The sequence below is a fragment of the Camponotus vicinus genome, unplaced genomic scaffold (assembly GCF_025532165.1).
Source record: "Camponotus vicinus isolate PSW18456_S1 unplaced genomic scaffold, iyCamVici1.0 SCAF_1, whole genome shotgun sequence".
NCBI lineage: Eukaryota > Metazoa > Arthropoda > Insecta > Hymenoptera > Formicidae > Camponotus > Camponotus vicinus.
The window spans coordinates 22,401,283-22,413,479 of NW_028141945.1; the positions used below are offsets into that span (position 1 = coordinate 22,401,283).

At 35.6% G+C, this 12,197-nt stretch overlaps 1 protein-coding gene across 1 annotated transcript in view; it reads left to right on the forward strand.

Moving 5' to 3' along the window:
* Positions 1-3,647: 3,647 nt before the first annotated feature.
* LOC145959591 (uncharacterized) overlaps positions 3,648-12,197 on the forward strand; it is a 37,745-nt gene continuing 29,195 nt past the window's right edge. Inside the window, exons 1-2 of the mRNA XM_083078581.1 lie at positions 3,648-3,801; positions 4,195-4,449. Coding sequence (XP_082934707.1) covers positions 4,404-4,449 — 46 coding nt within the window. The 5' untranslated portion in view covers positions 3,648-3,801; positions 4,195-4,403. The remainder of the gene's footprint in view (positions 3,802-4,194; positions 4,450-12,197) is intronic.

Genomic DNA, 12,197 nt, shown 5'->3' on the forward strand with positions numbered 1-12,197 from the left:
AAGCAGCAGAAGGAACAAGAGAAGCGGGCTCGAGGAGGCATCGGATAATGGCGAAGTATAATTGTGAAATATAAGGTAAGCAATAATTCATAATTTATTTAATTTGTGCGTTTCTCTTTCTTAAAATTAATTATTCATTGTTTATTTCCGTGATAGTGCTCTACTTTAGATCATTATTTAATATAATATAAGATATATTTAACATATTACATGTAAAATATTGTACGCGTAATATCTTTTTTAAATATTAATTATTTTGGACATTATTTCCCAGGTAGGAAGATGACGTCTAAAGATGTCTTAATGACGTCATTAAAACGTTATTAAGATATAATTTGACGTTATTCTGCTACTTGGATTTATAATGCCCAAAATTTCATTAAAATTTAATTTTTATATATCATTTGTATAAAATATAATATATATGTTTATTCAGATTTATTTACTTAGATATGAAAATTTTGTAAAAGTTTTAATGAATAAAGAATTAATTTTTTTGGAAGTATTAATTCAGTATTCTTTTCACAACTAACTTTGTATCTTATAATTATTTACTTTAAAAGAATAGAATTATATAAATTGTATATTTTGCGATCTCTAAAAGAGTGCATTTATATGTGATAATCTTTTTAATGAATATGTATTTTCTCAATAATCACAAAATATATATTGTGTAAATTTTGCTTGTATTCTTTGAATATTTTAATCAGAGGAAATTTATAATAAATAAGAATATGAATAAGAATAAACATATATATATAAATAATTTTTATGATTCTTTAAAACTTGTGTAGCATGTATAGCAAATATATTATTAATAGATTAACACTAAAATAATTACTTTTATATACTTTATTCTATGCAGTATTTTTTGTTTCTAATTTATATTTAAGATATAAAATATATGTGTACATTCACAATCTTGAAATAGAGAAAGAAAGAAAACAATGTGGAAGAAATAATTTTTAGAAGGCATAGCTAAATAGAGATAGATAGAACACTTAAAAAAGAAAGCACGAGTTATAATAATAATAAGTAATTAATTTATAATTTTTATTGTGTTTGCGATTTAAAGTTTTAGATTTAAACAAAATTTTATATATAAAAATCCTTGTAATTATGCTTTTGCAATTTTTACGTGCTACTAACTCTGATTATAATCTTTTGATATTTTATTGATATTTCACAATTTAAATATTTGCAGCTCGAAAATTAGATATTGATAATTAATCGATATGAATAATTAACCGATGTCGATAATATCTATCAACATGTCTGTACACAACATAAACATATTAACATAGACTTGCTCATAAGTTGATGAAGGGTGTGAGTGGTGTGTCTGTCTATCTTTGACATATGCATGATGCAATTTCAAATTATTAAAGTCACGCATACTAGTGCGTTGGTACGTTCATTAGAGAAAGACAGACACACAAGTAAATTCATGCTATCCTTTTCTCTCAGGAGGACACCCCACTTTGGGCTTTAATGCCTCCTTTGGGCTTTAATGCCTCCTCATAAGCAGCCTATGTTAATATGTCTATGGTAACAGATAATACAAACTGCTAACATTTAAATTCTAAAATATTAGGAAAGTATTAGGAACATATAATGAGCAAAGAAGTGGCACGAAGAAAAATTCAAAGTTTCCATTTCACGGTATCACATCGGTAATTTATCGACAGTTGGTAATAGACCGACGCCGGTAAATTGTTGTCGATTGTCGGTAACTCGACGTCGGTATTGCGAATTGCAACTTTGAATTTTTTTGTTCGTACTACCTCTTTGCTCATTATATTCTCCTGATACTTTCCTAATATTTTGGAATTTAAATGTTAGCAGTACGCATGTTACCGACGTTGCTTAAATTACTAGCATTGATAGTTGACGGCCTATAGATTTAAATTTCGTTCGTGCCACCTCTTTGCTTATTATATTCCTTTAATATTTTACTAATATATTTCAGAATTTAAATGTTAGCAGTTCTCATGTACCGACGTCAGTAGTTATCGATCGACACCTATATAATTCACAAACACTTATGATTCTAATATAGTTATATTTATATTAAAATTGTAAACAATTATATGTTTGAAATTTACCTTATAATTAATTTATAACTATATAATTAACTATAAAATTATAATCAATTTTATATATATGAATATACATAACTATATAATTCTAATTTTATTCTGTTAATTTTAAAATATTAACAAAATGATTAGAATGTAATTAACATAGAGATGATTGTGCAAATTAAAATTTCAGAATTTTTTACATTTTTTAAAATCGTTTATATTCGAATTGCGAAAATTTAAATTCTCTAAAATTATGCTACGAAGAATGTCACTGAGATTAGGGAGCTCAATTTTCAGATGGTATAAATAAACACTACAATTATTATAATTCTGAAGATCTTTATTTTATTATAATTTTTCTCTCGTCTTCACATTACAAATAACAGACTATGATTTAAAGTAAGGTGCGATAAATTAATTTGCTACGGCTCGATTTTAATCTTTATAAAGAATCATTACACAACTTATGCAATAACGTGAAAAAATTATATCTTAGAGAAAGTTAAAAAACAACTGAGATAAATAAATCGGTTTGTATTGAAACGTTGACTTAAAGATGATATATTCTCGATAATATCCTTTGACGCGTATCAATTCAACCGCATAGTTTCCGAGGCTGATTAATGGGGCAAATTGCATTATTTCACACTGATTTTCATACTGAAAAATAAAAATGAATATAATCATGTGAATATTTTGCGATATAATTTTCTCATGTGTAAAAAGATGTAATTATAAACTAAAAAGAGATATTTTTTTTAATGAAAAATGAGAATGGAGCGAGTCGCGAAATATCCGAAAATTTATCCCGGCGTTTTATCGATACAGATTTCATCTTATTTTCGCGAAATAAAAACGATCGTCGTATAACTGTACCGTTGCTGCGTGTTCCACAATTATTTGCGCTTCAATGGCTGCGGTGTGCACGCACAGGCGAAAAGACTAAAATTTTCACGCGCCAGCGAAACACGAACGTATTTTTTCCGGCCGTACATCGCGGAATTCGATAGCCAGGTAAAAGACAGAAAAACACGTAATTTTGATAACGTATTTCTCTCTCACTTTTATCGTACCTTTCAAAAACAACGAAGTGTACAATTATTATTCGCTTCCGAAAAATTGCAAAGCTCATAATTGCAAAAGAATTATTTTTCATTTCATTATTTCGTATATCATTTTATATTTTAAAAAAGGCTCTACTTTATATTATAATCGAGCGGAATAATAGCAATATTTTTTTTTACAATTGCATTAATCGCTTTCGAAATGTTGTGCTTGCAGGCAAATAAGAATTTTACCGCAATGTTCTTTCCACGACGATTGGCTCAATCTTCCTTTGACGATCCCGCTTCCGGTACACATACGCGATACACATTGGCAGTGTTTATACGGACGTTTCAGGTATGTGTGTGTATGCGCATGGTTAATGGTTGCAAAAAATGTTATTCACACGAGAGGCTGGCAACTCGCACGCTGCGTATCACACGTAGCAGCGAGTCGTGTGTACCTTAGGTAGGGCTGAGAGAGAAGTCGCAGGGAGCACCGTGAAAACACACGGGACTTGTATTCAGTCCAACTCGATCCTCGAAGTGGTCCCGTGTGCGTGGCGTGTGATCGCGTCAGTTGCAGCATCCGCGTGATACTTGACATCGTTCGTTTCGCGTTGTGCTTCCTTGCGACGATACCGCGAGATAAGCTTTCCAGACGCCAAGTCAAAGTATAAATCACATTTTTCTGTGTAGTTTTCGAAAAGCGGACCTCGCAAGCGAGCAATTGAGCTCCGTTTTGTCCTATATTTCTTTATGATTCTGCGAGGAAAATAATCTAAATTTTATTCAGTTAAAATAGCTTCACAGAGAATCATAGAATCAATCTTTCAAATATATTCTACTTTGAAAATAGATTTGGACAAAATATGTCGAGATGAAAATGCAGCTCCGTATATATTTCACCCTTATAATTTTAGAAACAAAATTCGAGACGTTAAAATTTCTATGAAAATTTATTCGTTATGTATTTATTTCTTTATTTTGAATATTGCGTCTTCAAATAATTATTGGAAAAAATATATGAAAAGGTTGTCATATCTCTGCTCGATCACTTCTTATAGCATTGTTTGTATCATCTGTTTTGAAACTGATAAACAAGCGAGGCAAATAATGATCTAAAGGACAGAAAAAGATCGACGGGATTTGACTTGGTTTCTTCTTGAGTTAACTCGTATTGATAAAGCGGACGACACGACGGGAAGGTTGAAGGCTCGTCGATACGAAATCGAAACGAAGTAGTGGTGCGCGAGACACAGATCCATCAGCGAAGATGAACGGCTTGACGGTTTGTTTGGTACTCCTCTCGATGATGCCGGGTGAGTTTGTAAGATAGATTGATAGAAAGAGAGAGAGAGAGAGAGAGGGAGAAAGAGATATATATTTCTATTAATTACAAAATCCACAGAAAATTATTACATTTTATAATTACATGCTATATGTCTTGTCAAGATGATTGATTAGCGACAATCTGCAATATTTCTTTTATCTGAATTTTAATCTTATAATTTTAATCCTATTAGCTTGAAAAAAAACGTTGGATTAGATGCGCAAAGATTTTAATAGTATAAAATAAATAATCGATAAAAGCGACAAACACATTAATCCTATATTTGATAAGAATTAGTTTCTGTGTAACCGAATTTTTTTCACTAAATATTAAGTGACATTCGAATATTAAAGACATTATTTTGCTCGCGAAATTAAATTTTCACAGCTGACGCTTATTTGATTGTTGTTTAAAATAGAAAATACAATTTCCAATTAAACGCTCATCAGACGAATTGCCAAAATAAAGAGATAGACGAAACAAATAATTAAAGAAATAAATGAATAAAAAGATCTTGAAAGATTTCGAGGATAAAAATGTTGAAAGTTTTGATAAAAATATAATATAATTTGTATTTCAACACATTGTTCGTGTTTTTTTTTTTGATCGATGAAAATGTTTGCTGAAATTACTCACACAAAATATTTTGAAAATCATGTATAAATTTAAAATATTCGAGACTAAAAAAAGCAATTCAAGTAGTTTGGTATATGCAAAGAGTTCTTCTCTCTTTCTCTCTCTCTCTCTCTCTCTCTCTCTCTCTCTCTCAGCGAATGTACGTATTTCATCGAAACACCTTTTGCTGGCAAAAGTCGTGTAAAAATTAAACTCTGGAAATATAAATAAAAATATTGGATGAGTTGTCAGATATGTTCTTGCTCTGTATTCAGTTCGTGTTTATAAATTTGAAATTCGTTTTTTTTATCGTATACTGTCTAACTGTAACAGAATACGAATTATTATACCGCCAACTCTAATATCTCGATAACAAATTACAAATATAATCATACGAGCATTATATAGGGTGTCTTACAATACCAGCTTTTCCATTTATGAATTTCTCGGTCAATTTTACAACAGAATTTCAAGTGCTCTGTTTTTTTGATTACTTGACGAATTTAGATTTTGATAAATTAAATTCTGCGTCACGTCAAATGTAGAGTAAGATTCTGTCATCGATTCACACGCTTTAATTTCGGAAAATCTTTACATCTTTGCATATTTTTGTAAAGCTTCGAAGCCGTTGCAAGTTTTTTTGATCGAGAAATTTACAGATTTTTCATCCGCGTATTATCGTGAGAGTATCGACGCGTGAAAGGATATAACGACGGTCCGACAGTTTTTTACGGCCATTTTTGCGCGAAACCCAGCTGCGAGCCAGAAGCCGAGGAATCTGACGCCTTTGGAGGACATAATCCGATTTCTTTCGACATCGAAAGAGATATCGTTGCTTCGAGACGAAGGCCTTTTCTCGCTTTCCTCCTCTCGTGTTGCGCGTTCGCTCGCTTTCTTTTGTATTTTCTCGCCGTTCTAATGGTTTCGACCCGGGCTAAATATAGAGAGGCGTCGTACAAGGGTCCCTCCCGCTGACGGGTCAGAAGTAACTTGTCGCTATTAGCGGACGAGGGTCGAAAATGCGTCGGTGCGGAGATCGTGGGATAAACTTGACGCAAACCTCAACCGCGAATGATACGGAATTGGGACGCGGTGGATTTATGAAATTTTCTCCGCGTCGCAGCTTTTTTCGGGAAATATTCCGCGCGAGAAAATAGGATTTTGTTATTTCGGAATCGCGAGATAAAGCGCGTCCATCCATTTGGACAAATAATAAGAAAAAGAGAGCGCGCGACTCGATTCTTCGTTTCGGTTTATTTTTCGAAGCGAAAACAAAATTGCAATTTATTTGAGAAAGAGATTAGCCCTTAATTCGTCAAAGAACCCATCATTATCATATATATTATCGTTTCTCCGCGTTACTTATTATTACGGTTCTATTATTCCGATTATTCCGCTGTTCCTTTCTTCCTTAAATTACGACGCGCCATCAACGTCCCGGCTCCAACTTTGAAAACTGGAGCGCTTCTTTTTTTTCGCGAATTTTTCCATCACTTTTTCAATAATTCGAAGCTGATAATAGACAGGCAGTCGAGAGTGAAAAGATGCGTTACGCGATAAATTCTCGTCGATCGTGAGAATCTTCATTTTCCCTCAGTCCCGCAGCCCTTTCGCCTCGAAATCAGCATCGGCGTTTCTGTCCGGTTTCAACTGAATTCGCTTTCTCACGGTACATTGATTCCTTCAATTCGCTCTGTTACGGGCAGACTCCATTTCCCAAATTCCGCTTCGTTGTTCCCCTACTGTCATAGCAATTTCTCTCCTCTGTCCGGTTTCAAATATACGAATTCGCAAGTTCAAAGCAATCTATCGTCGTGCTTTCTCCTTAAAGATCGATGAAATAATACGGCGGAAAAGACTCGCGCAAACACTCTTCTTTGTGATTCCACTCGACGAGTAGTTTTCTTAAACGCTCTCTTTTATTTGCGATCATGCGAGATTCAACGAGGAAGTTTATCTTTTATGATACGCGCTGCAGGAAATGGAAGAGCGTCATCGCTATTAACGTGAAAAGTATAACAAAAAATCTCACTTAATAATTCGATACGTTACAATAAAATCAATCTTTAAATAAATCTTAAAAAAAATATATATCTCTCTTTATTCAACCGTCTTTATTTCTAACAAAAATCAATAATGCGTAAAAAATGCACGGCAAAATGCAAGCAAGAACGAATCGAGGGAATCGTATCGTATCAGGTGTTCCAAATCGTTACATCGATATTCGCAAATAATAATTGCTTCGCAATTTTGCCGTCGGATTTTTTTCTCTCATCGAAAGCGAGAGCACCGAGTATTTCGCGCGCGCGAGAAGTTGACGTGTGATTATCGATGATTATATTTTCTCGATCGCGACTCGGGCGAGTTGTAGCGCTTGTTACGCTACCCGTTGTTTAACCCATTATTTTTCATCGGAATCGAGTTACGAATTAATAGAACACACGCAAGCCGAAATATTTGCGGTGCGATCGACTGGATAAAAACCGATGTGTCCCGTAGAGCTAACGGCGGCAACAATTTGCACATGTATACCATACATATAACATATACATCCGCGAAGCTGATCCCGGCGTATCCGGGATTTTTCACCAATTTTTCGATTCCGACATATATTTTTCTTTATTTTCTCCCTCCTTTTCCCTTCCCCCCCACGCGATCCCGCATCCATTATGTATGCTAATAAGTTTTGTAACTCGGTACGCACGCTCGGCGGTGCCTACCATGTGCCTTGTTTGCTTTAGCGAAACATACGGGCGATAAATCGCGTTGAAACTGGCGCGTAATTGCACGCGTGTCCGCAGTTCGTCTCTCGGTAAGTGCGTATCCCCTTCGAAATTCGATCTCGCGATCTACGATTAAATTCAACCTCGGAGCGACGAACAATTATGTATTAAACAATCAGGTTCTTAAAAAGAGTCTCGCGCTTTACGATACATTTTGGGAATGATTAAAAGTAAAATAAAAATTGTTGACAATTGTTGTAATTTTTCATCAGAGGACGCGATTCTTATCAGCGAGATTGCTAAATTTTTCTCGTTTTGCACGCGATAGAAATTTGGAGAGACGGAGAGAAATGGCAGTGGCATTAACATTTTTTTCGCAATCCCCGGATTTAATATTTTCGACCGACGTTGTTCCGCTTAAATTCCCGCTTGTTGCACGTTTTCCTAATTGAATCTGCATTTCTGATCGGTCCGGCAATCGACCGCAAACTAATGCGGTGATATACACGTACGCACACGTACGAGTATCGCGATGTGCATGTATTTCCATATGCATGCGTCCCGGATAGATGCGGGTACATTTTCGGTATCCCGGTGGATGCATTTCATTTTGACCAAAGCGCCCTTTTACATTGTGTTATTCCGACGCACGAATACCGAACACCGAAAATGCTTTACGTTCTATTGTTCGCGAACTTGCCAATTTATATCGGAGCGAGCCCCGTCGTCGCCGCCGGAAGATAATGGCGCTCTAACGCCTTACGTTATTTATGGTTACAACAGGCACGCCGAACACAATGCTAATTAATTTCCGCATCGACGATATCGATTGAATTTACCGCGTATAAATTCGTCGCTGCGATTCCACACATTTTTCTGAGAATTCGCGGTCCATCGCGCGCGATGAAACATTTTCAACGAAACTGTCACCCGTCGACGATAGTTTGTTTATTGTTTGAAGATAAAGTTTGATTTGACGTCCAGCAGAAGCGATATTTTTTATATTCGTATACGTCAGTCGCACTTTTCAATAACATTCTGCAAAAGTAATGCAGAAAAAAATTATTCAATAATTGGACATCGAGGATACATCTCCCAAGTCCTTTCAGAAACTGTCGAAAGCTATCGTTACCATCCTGTATATCGATAACACGACCATCATATTCGCGTGCATCACATTATCATCGCGTAATTACGTTGACGCAAAGTCACAATTACAGGCGGATACCTCTCGACGCAAAGCACCGATCACCCTGGACGATTATTAATCAAACGTCAGAACTGTGATCCGGCTTTCACGGGAGTCGCGAGTCTACAAGCGGCGCTTATTTTTCATTTACCGTCTCTCGCGGTGTAACGAGAGTCAAACCGGCTTCCTCCTGCCGTGATCGACCACCATTTTGCGCGTTTGTATCTCGAGGGGGTCCTATAACTAATAACGGCGACTTAGTTTCTGCTGGAAAATTATCAGGTGTACGTATCTACTCGAGTTCCCCTCGATCGCCTGTGCAATCAACGTGACGATCGGTTTGTTTCCCTTCTCCTTGCATCGGGACGCAATCTCCCATCAACGTCGCGTTTGTCGCGTTTCAGAATGACGGATGTAATTTGAGGGAAATAATTTGAGAGAAATAATCTTTACATAAGGGAAAGCGATTAGAGCGCGAGCTCTATAATCCAAACCCTGACCAGTATTTTAGAGGAGTTTCTGAGCAGGTGATCCGTCAATAACGCGACATGAACGCGTAGCTACTCTCTACAAGTGAATCAGTGAAAATATCACTAATTTAAACAGTAAAATAAGATTTCACTGAGAATCAGTGAGTATTTTACTGATCTTCAGTGGAAACGCTTATTTTTTTGTTATTTTATCTTATATCTCACTGATTATGGTCAGTTAAAATAAAATTCACTGTAAAACCAGTAAATTTCACTGTAAAACCAGTAATCGCTAGCTCGTTCGTTTACCGCTACGATCGCTATCTCTCTCGTATTTAATTTTAGTCATAAGAATTATATAAAGTTTGCAAAGAGTGACATTTAAAATTAGAAGTATTATTTCGATTTAATTTCTGATACAATCTCAATAGAGAGGCTTCAGATATTAAATCGATCTTTATAAATCGGACAAATAAATGTCTGGCGACTTAATGAAAATTATTCGTTCGTTATCTATTTAAAATAACAAATTCAATATGCATGTAACATATATAAATAAAATAAAATTTTTAATATAATAAATATTTAGTAAATATAAATAAAATTTTTAATTTTATATGAAATAGATAGAGAGATGAATTGTAGTTTAATATTACTGACAATAACGAAAGAAATATTACTGATATTGAGAAATATTACTGATTGAAACAGTCAAAATTATTAACTGATTCTTTCAATAAAATATCACTGATTTACAGTGCTGTACTTATAACTGCTGTAATCAGTTACTATCTACTGTTTTTCAATGATAATACACTGATTCACTTTTAGAGAGTAGTATCCGTTATAGTTAAAATAAACGGTCTTGCGAATTCGAAACATGCGATCGATTTCCGCAGTCGTCGTACCGTTTGCTCTTTTACAATAAATGACGTCGCGAAACATCCTTTTGCGGCTTTGGCGAGTAATTCGATAGAACTGTGTCAGTGGCCAGTCTTTCTCCGGGAGAAAAGTTCCGTGCCGTCTTAAAAGCAGTTTCCGACATTAGACGTCGTCGTTTCTGGAAAAGCTCTCTCGGAGATGATGTACGCGAGACTGTATATCTCTATGTTCTCCTTTGCCAGCGAGATTCGCATCTGACTCGCTGCTGACGAGTTTCGCTGACGAAAGATCAGACGCGCCGATAGGAATTCTTCGCTCTTGTGAAAGATTGCTCACGTTTTCAAGCGACATCAATCATGCGCGATCTACGAGCTTTCTTACTCTGATTAATCGAGATAATTACGCGGCGCTGGAGATGGGAGAATCAGACGGAAGGGAGATACGAAACAATTGATCGGAGTAGGGATATCTCCTCGACTCTGCTCGTATAATCACGAAAGTCTAGAGATATCGGAGAAGTAGGGGGACAGAGATCGGTGGAGAAGACGCTATTAGAAAATCCATATATAGTTCCAGCCAATTTGAAGCGCAAACTTGAGTTCGACGCGAGGGAGACAGTCGGGGAGAAGCCGTTTCGCTTCGCGAAATGCGTCATTACTTATTCCCGGGTAGCGCGAAACCTGGCGACGACAGATTTATCGGGTGAAAAATTCACGGGGAAGGAAGGAAGGAAGGAAGGAAGGACGACGCCGCACTGTCTTTCGGTTTTGGATCGCCAAATGGGAAAACGTTGTTCCTGTTGCGGCGAAATTGCTCGACCGACGTCAGTCCGGTCGAGGCGAGAAGTTGTATGGCCGCGAATAAATCGACGTGACCGATATTCCGGACTTTGTCCGTCCGAGGGAGGTCCATCTCCCCTGGAAAAAAGATTGCTGTTTACGGAAACGCGACGAATAATTTAGACGGGTCATTTTTTTCCTCTTATTCGCGCTATATTTCTCTCGGCGATGGAGAGAGATTCGATCGCAGCCACTGCGAACAAGATGAAAGTCGACACTTTTATGCGAATGGACTGAGAATTAAATACACTTTTTCCGCACGTCACTCGAATTCTTGCGCGAATGCACCAAGTAAGGGCGATACACGTATATACTTATACAGGGTGGCCCACGTAAAGTGTTACAAATTTATATCTCGGAAACGAAGCAATTTAGAGAAAAATGTTTCAGACAAAAGTTGTATGGTTTCAAGGGGGACATAAGATGGTGCCATTAGTTTGACCTTGAAGAGTCACCTGAAGATCACGTGAAGGTCACCTCCAACTTTTTAAATGGGACACCCTATATGCTTTTGCATATTCTTATAGCTCATCTCGAGAGCTTTCCAAAACATTATAATTAAGTTAGTTTTCATTAAGTACTTTCCGAGTTATGAGGCTTGAAATCATTTCTTAATTTTACATAAACCGTAAAATATCTTGTAAAATATTCATTTTTCGATTATCTTACCTTAATACTTTTATGTACAAAATAATGAGAGGAATCAATTGGTGTAAAGAAAACACATAATTGTTTTGAAAAAAAAATGTAATTGTTAATTGCAAATTACATTTTTTTCTTTCGAAACAATTATGTGTTTTCTTTACACCAATTGATTCCTCTCATTATTTTGTACATAAAACTATTAAGGTAAGATAATCGAAAAATGAATATTTTACAAGATACTTTACGGTTTATGTAAAATTAAGAAATTATTTCAAGCCTCATAACTCGGAAAGTACTTAATGAAAACTAACTTAATTATAATATTTTGGAAAGCTCTCGAGATGAGTTACAAGAATATATAAAAGCATATAGGG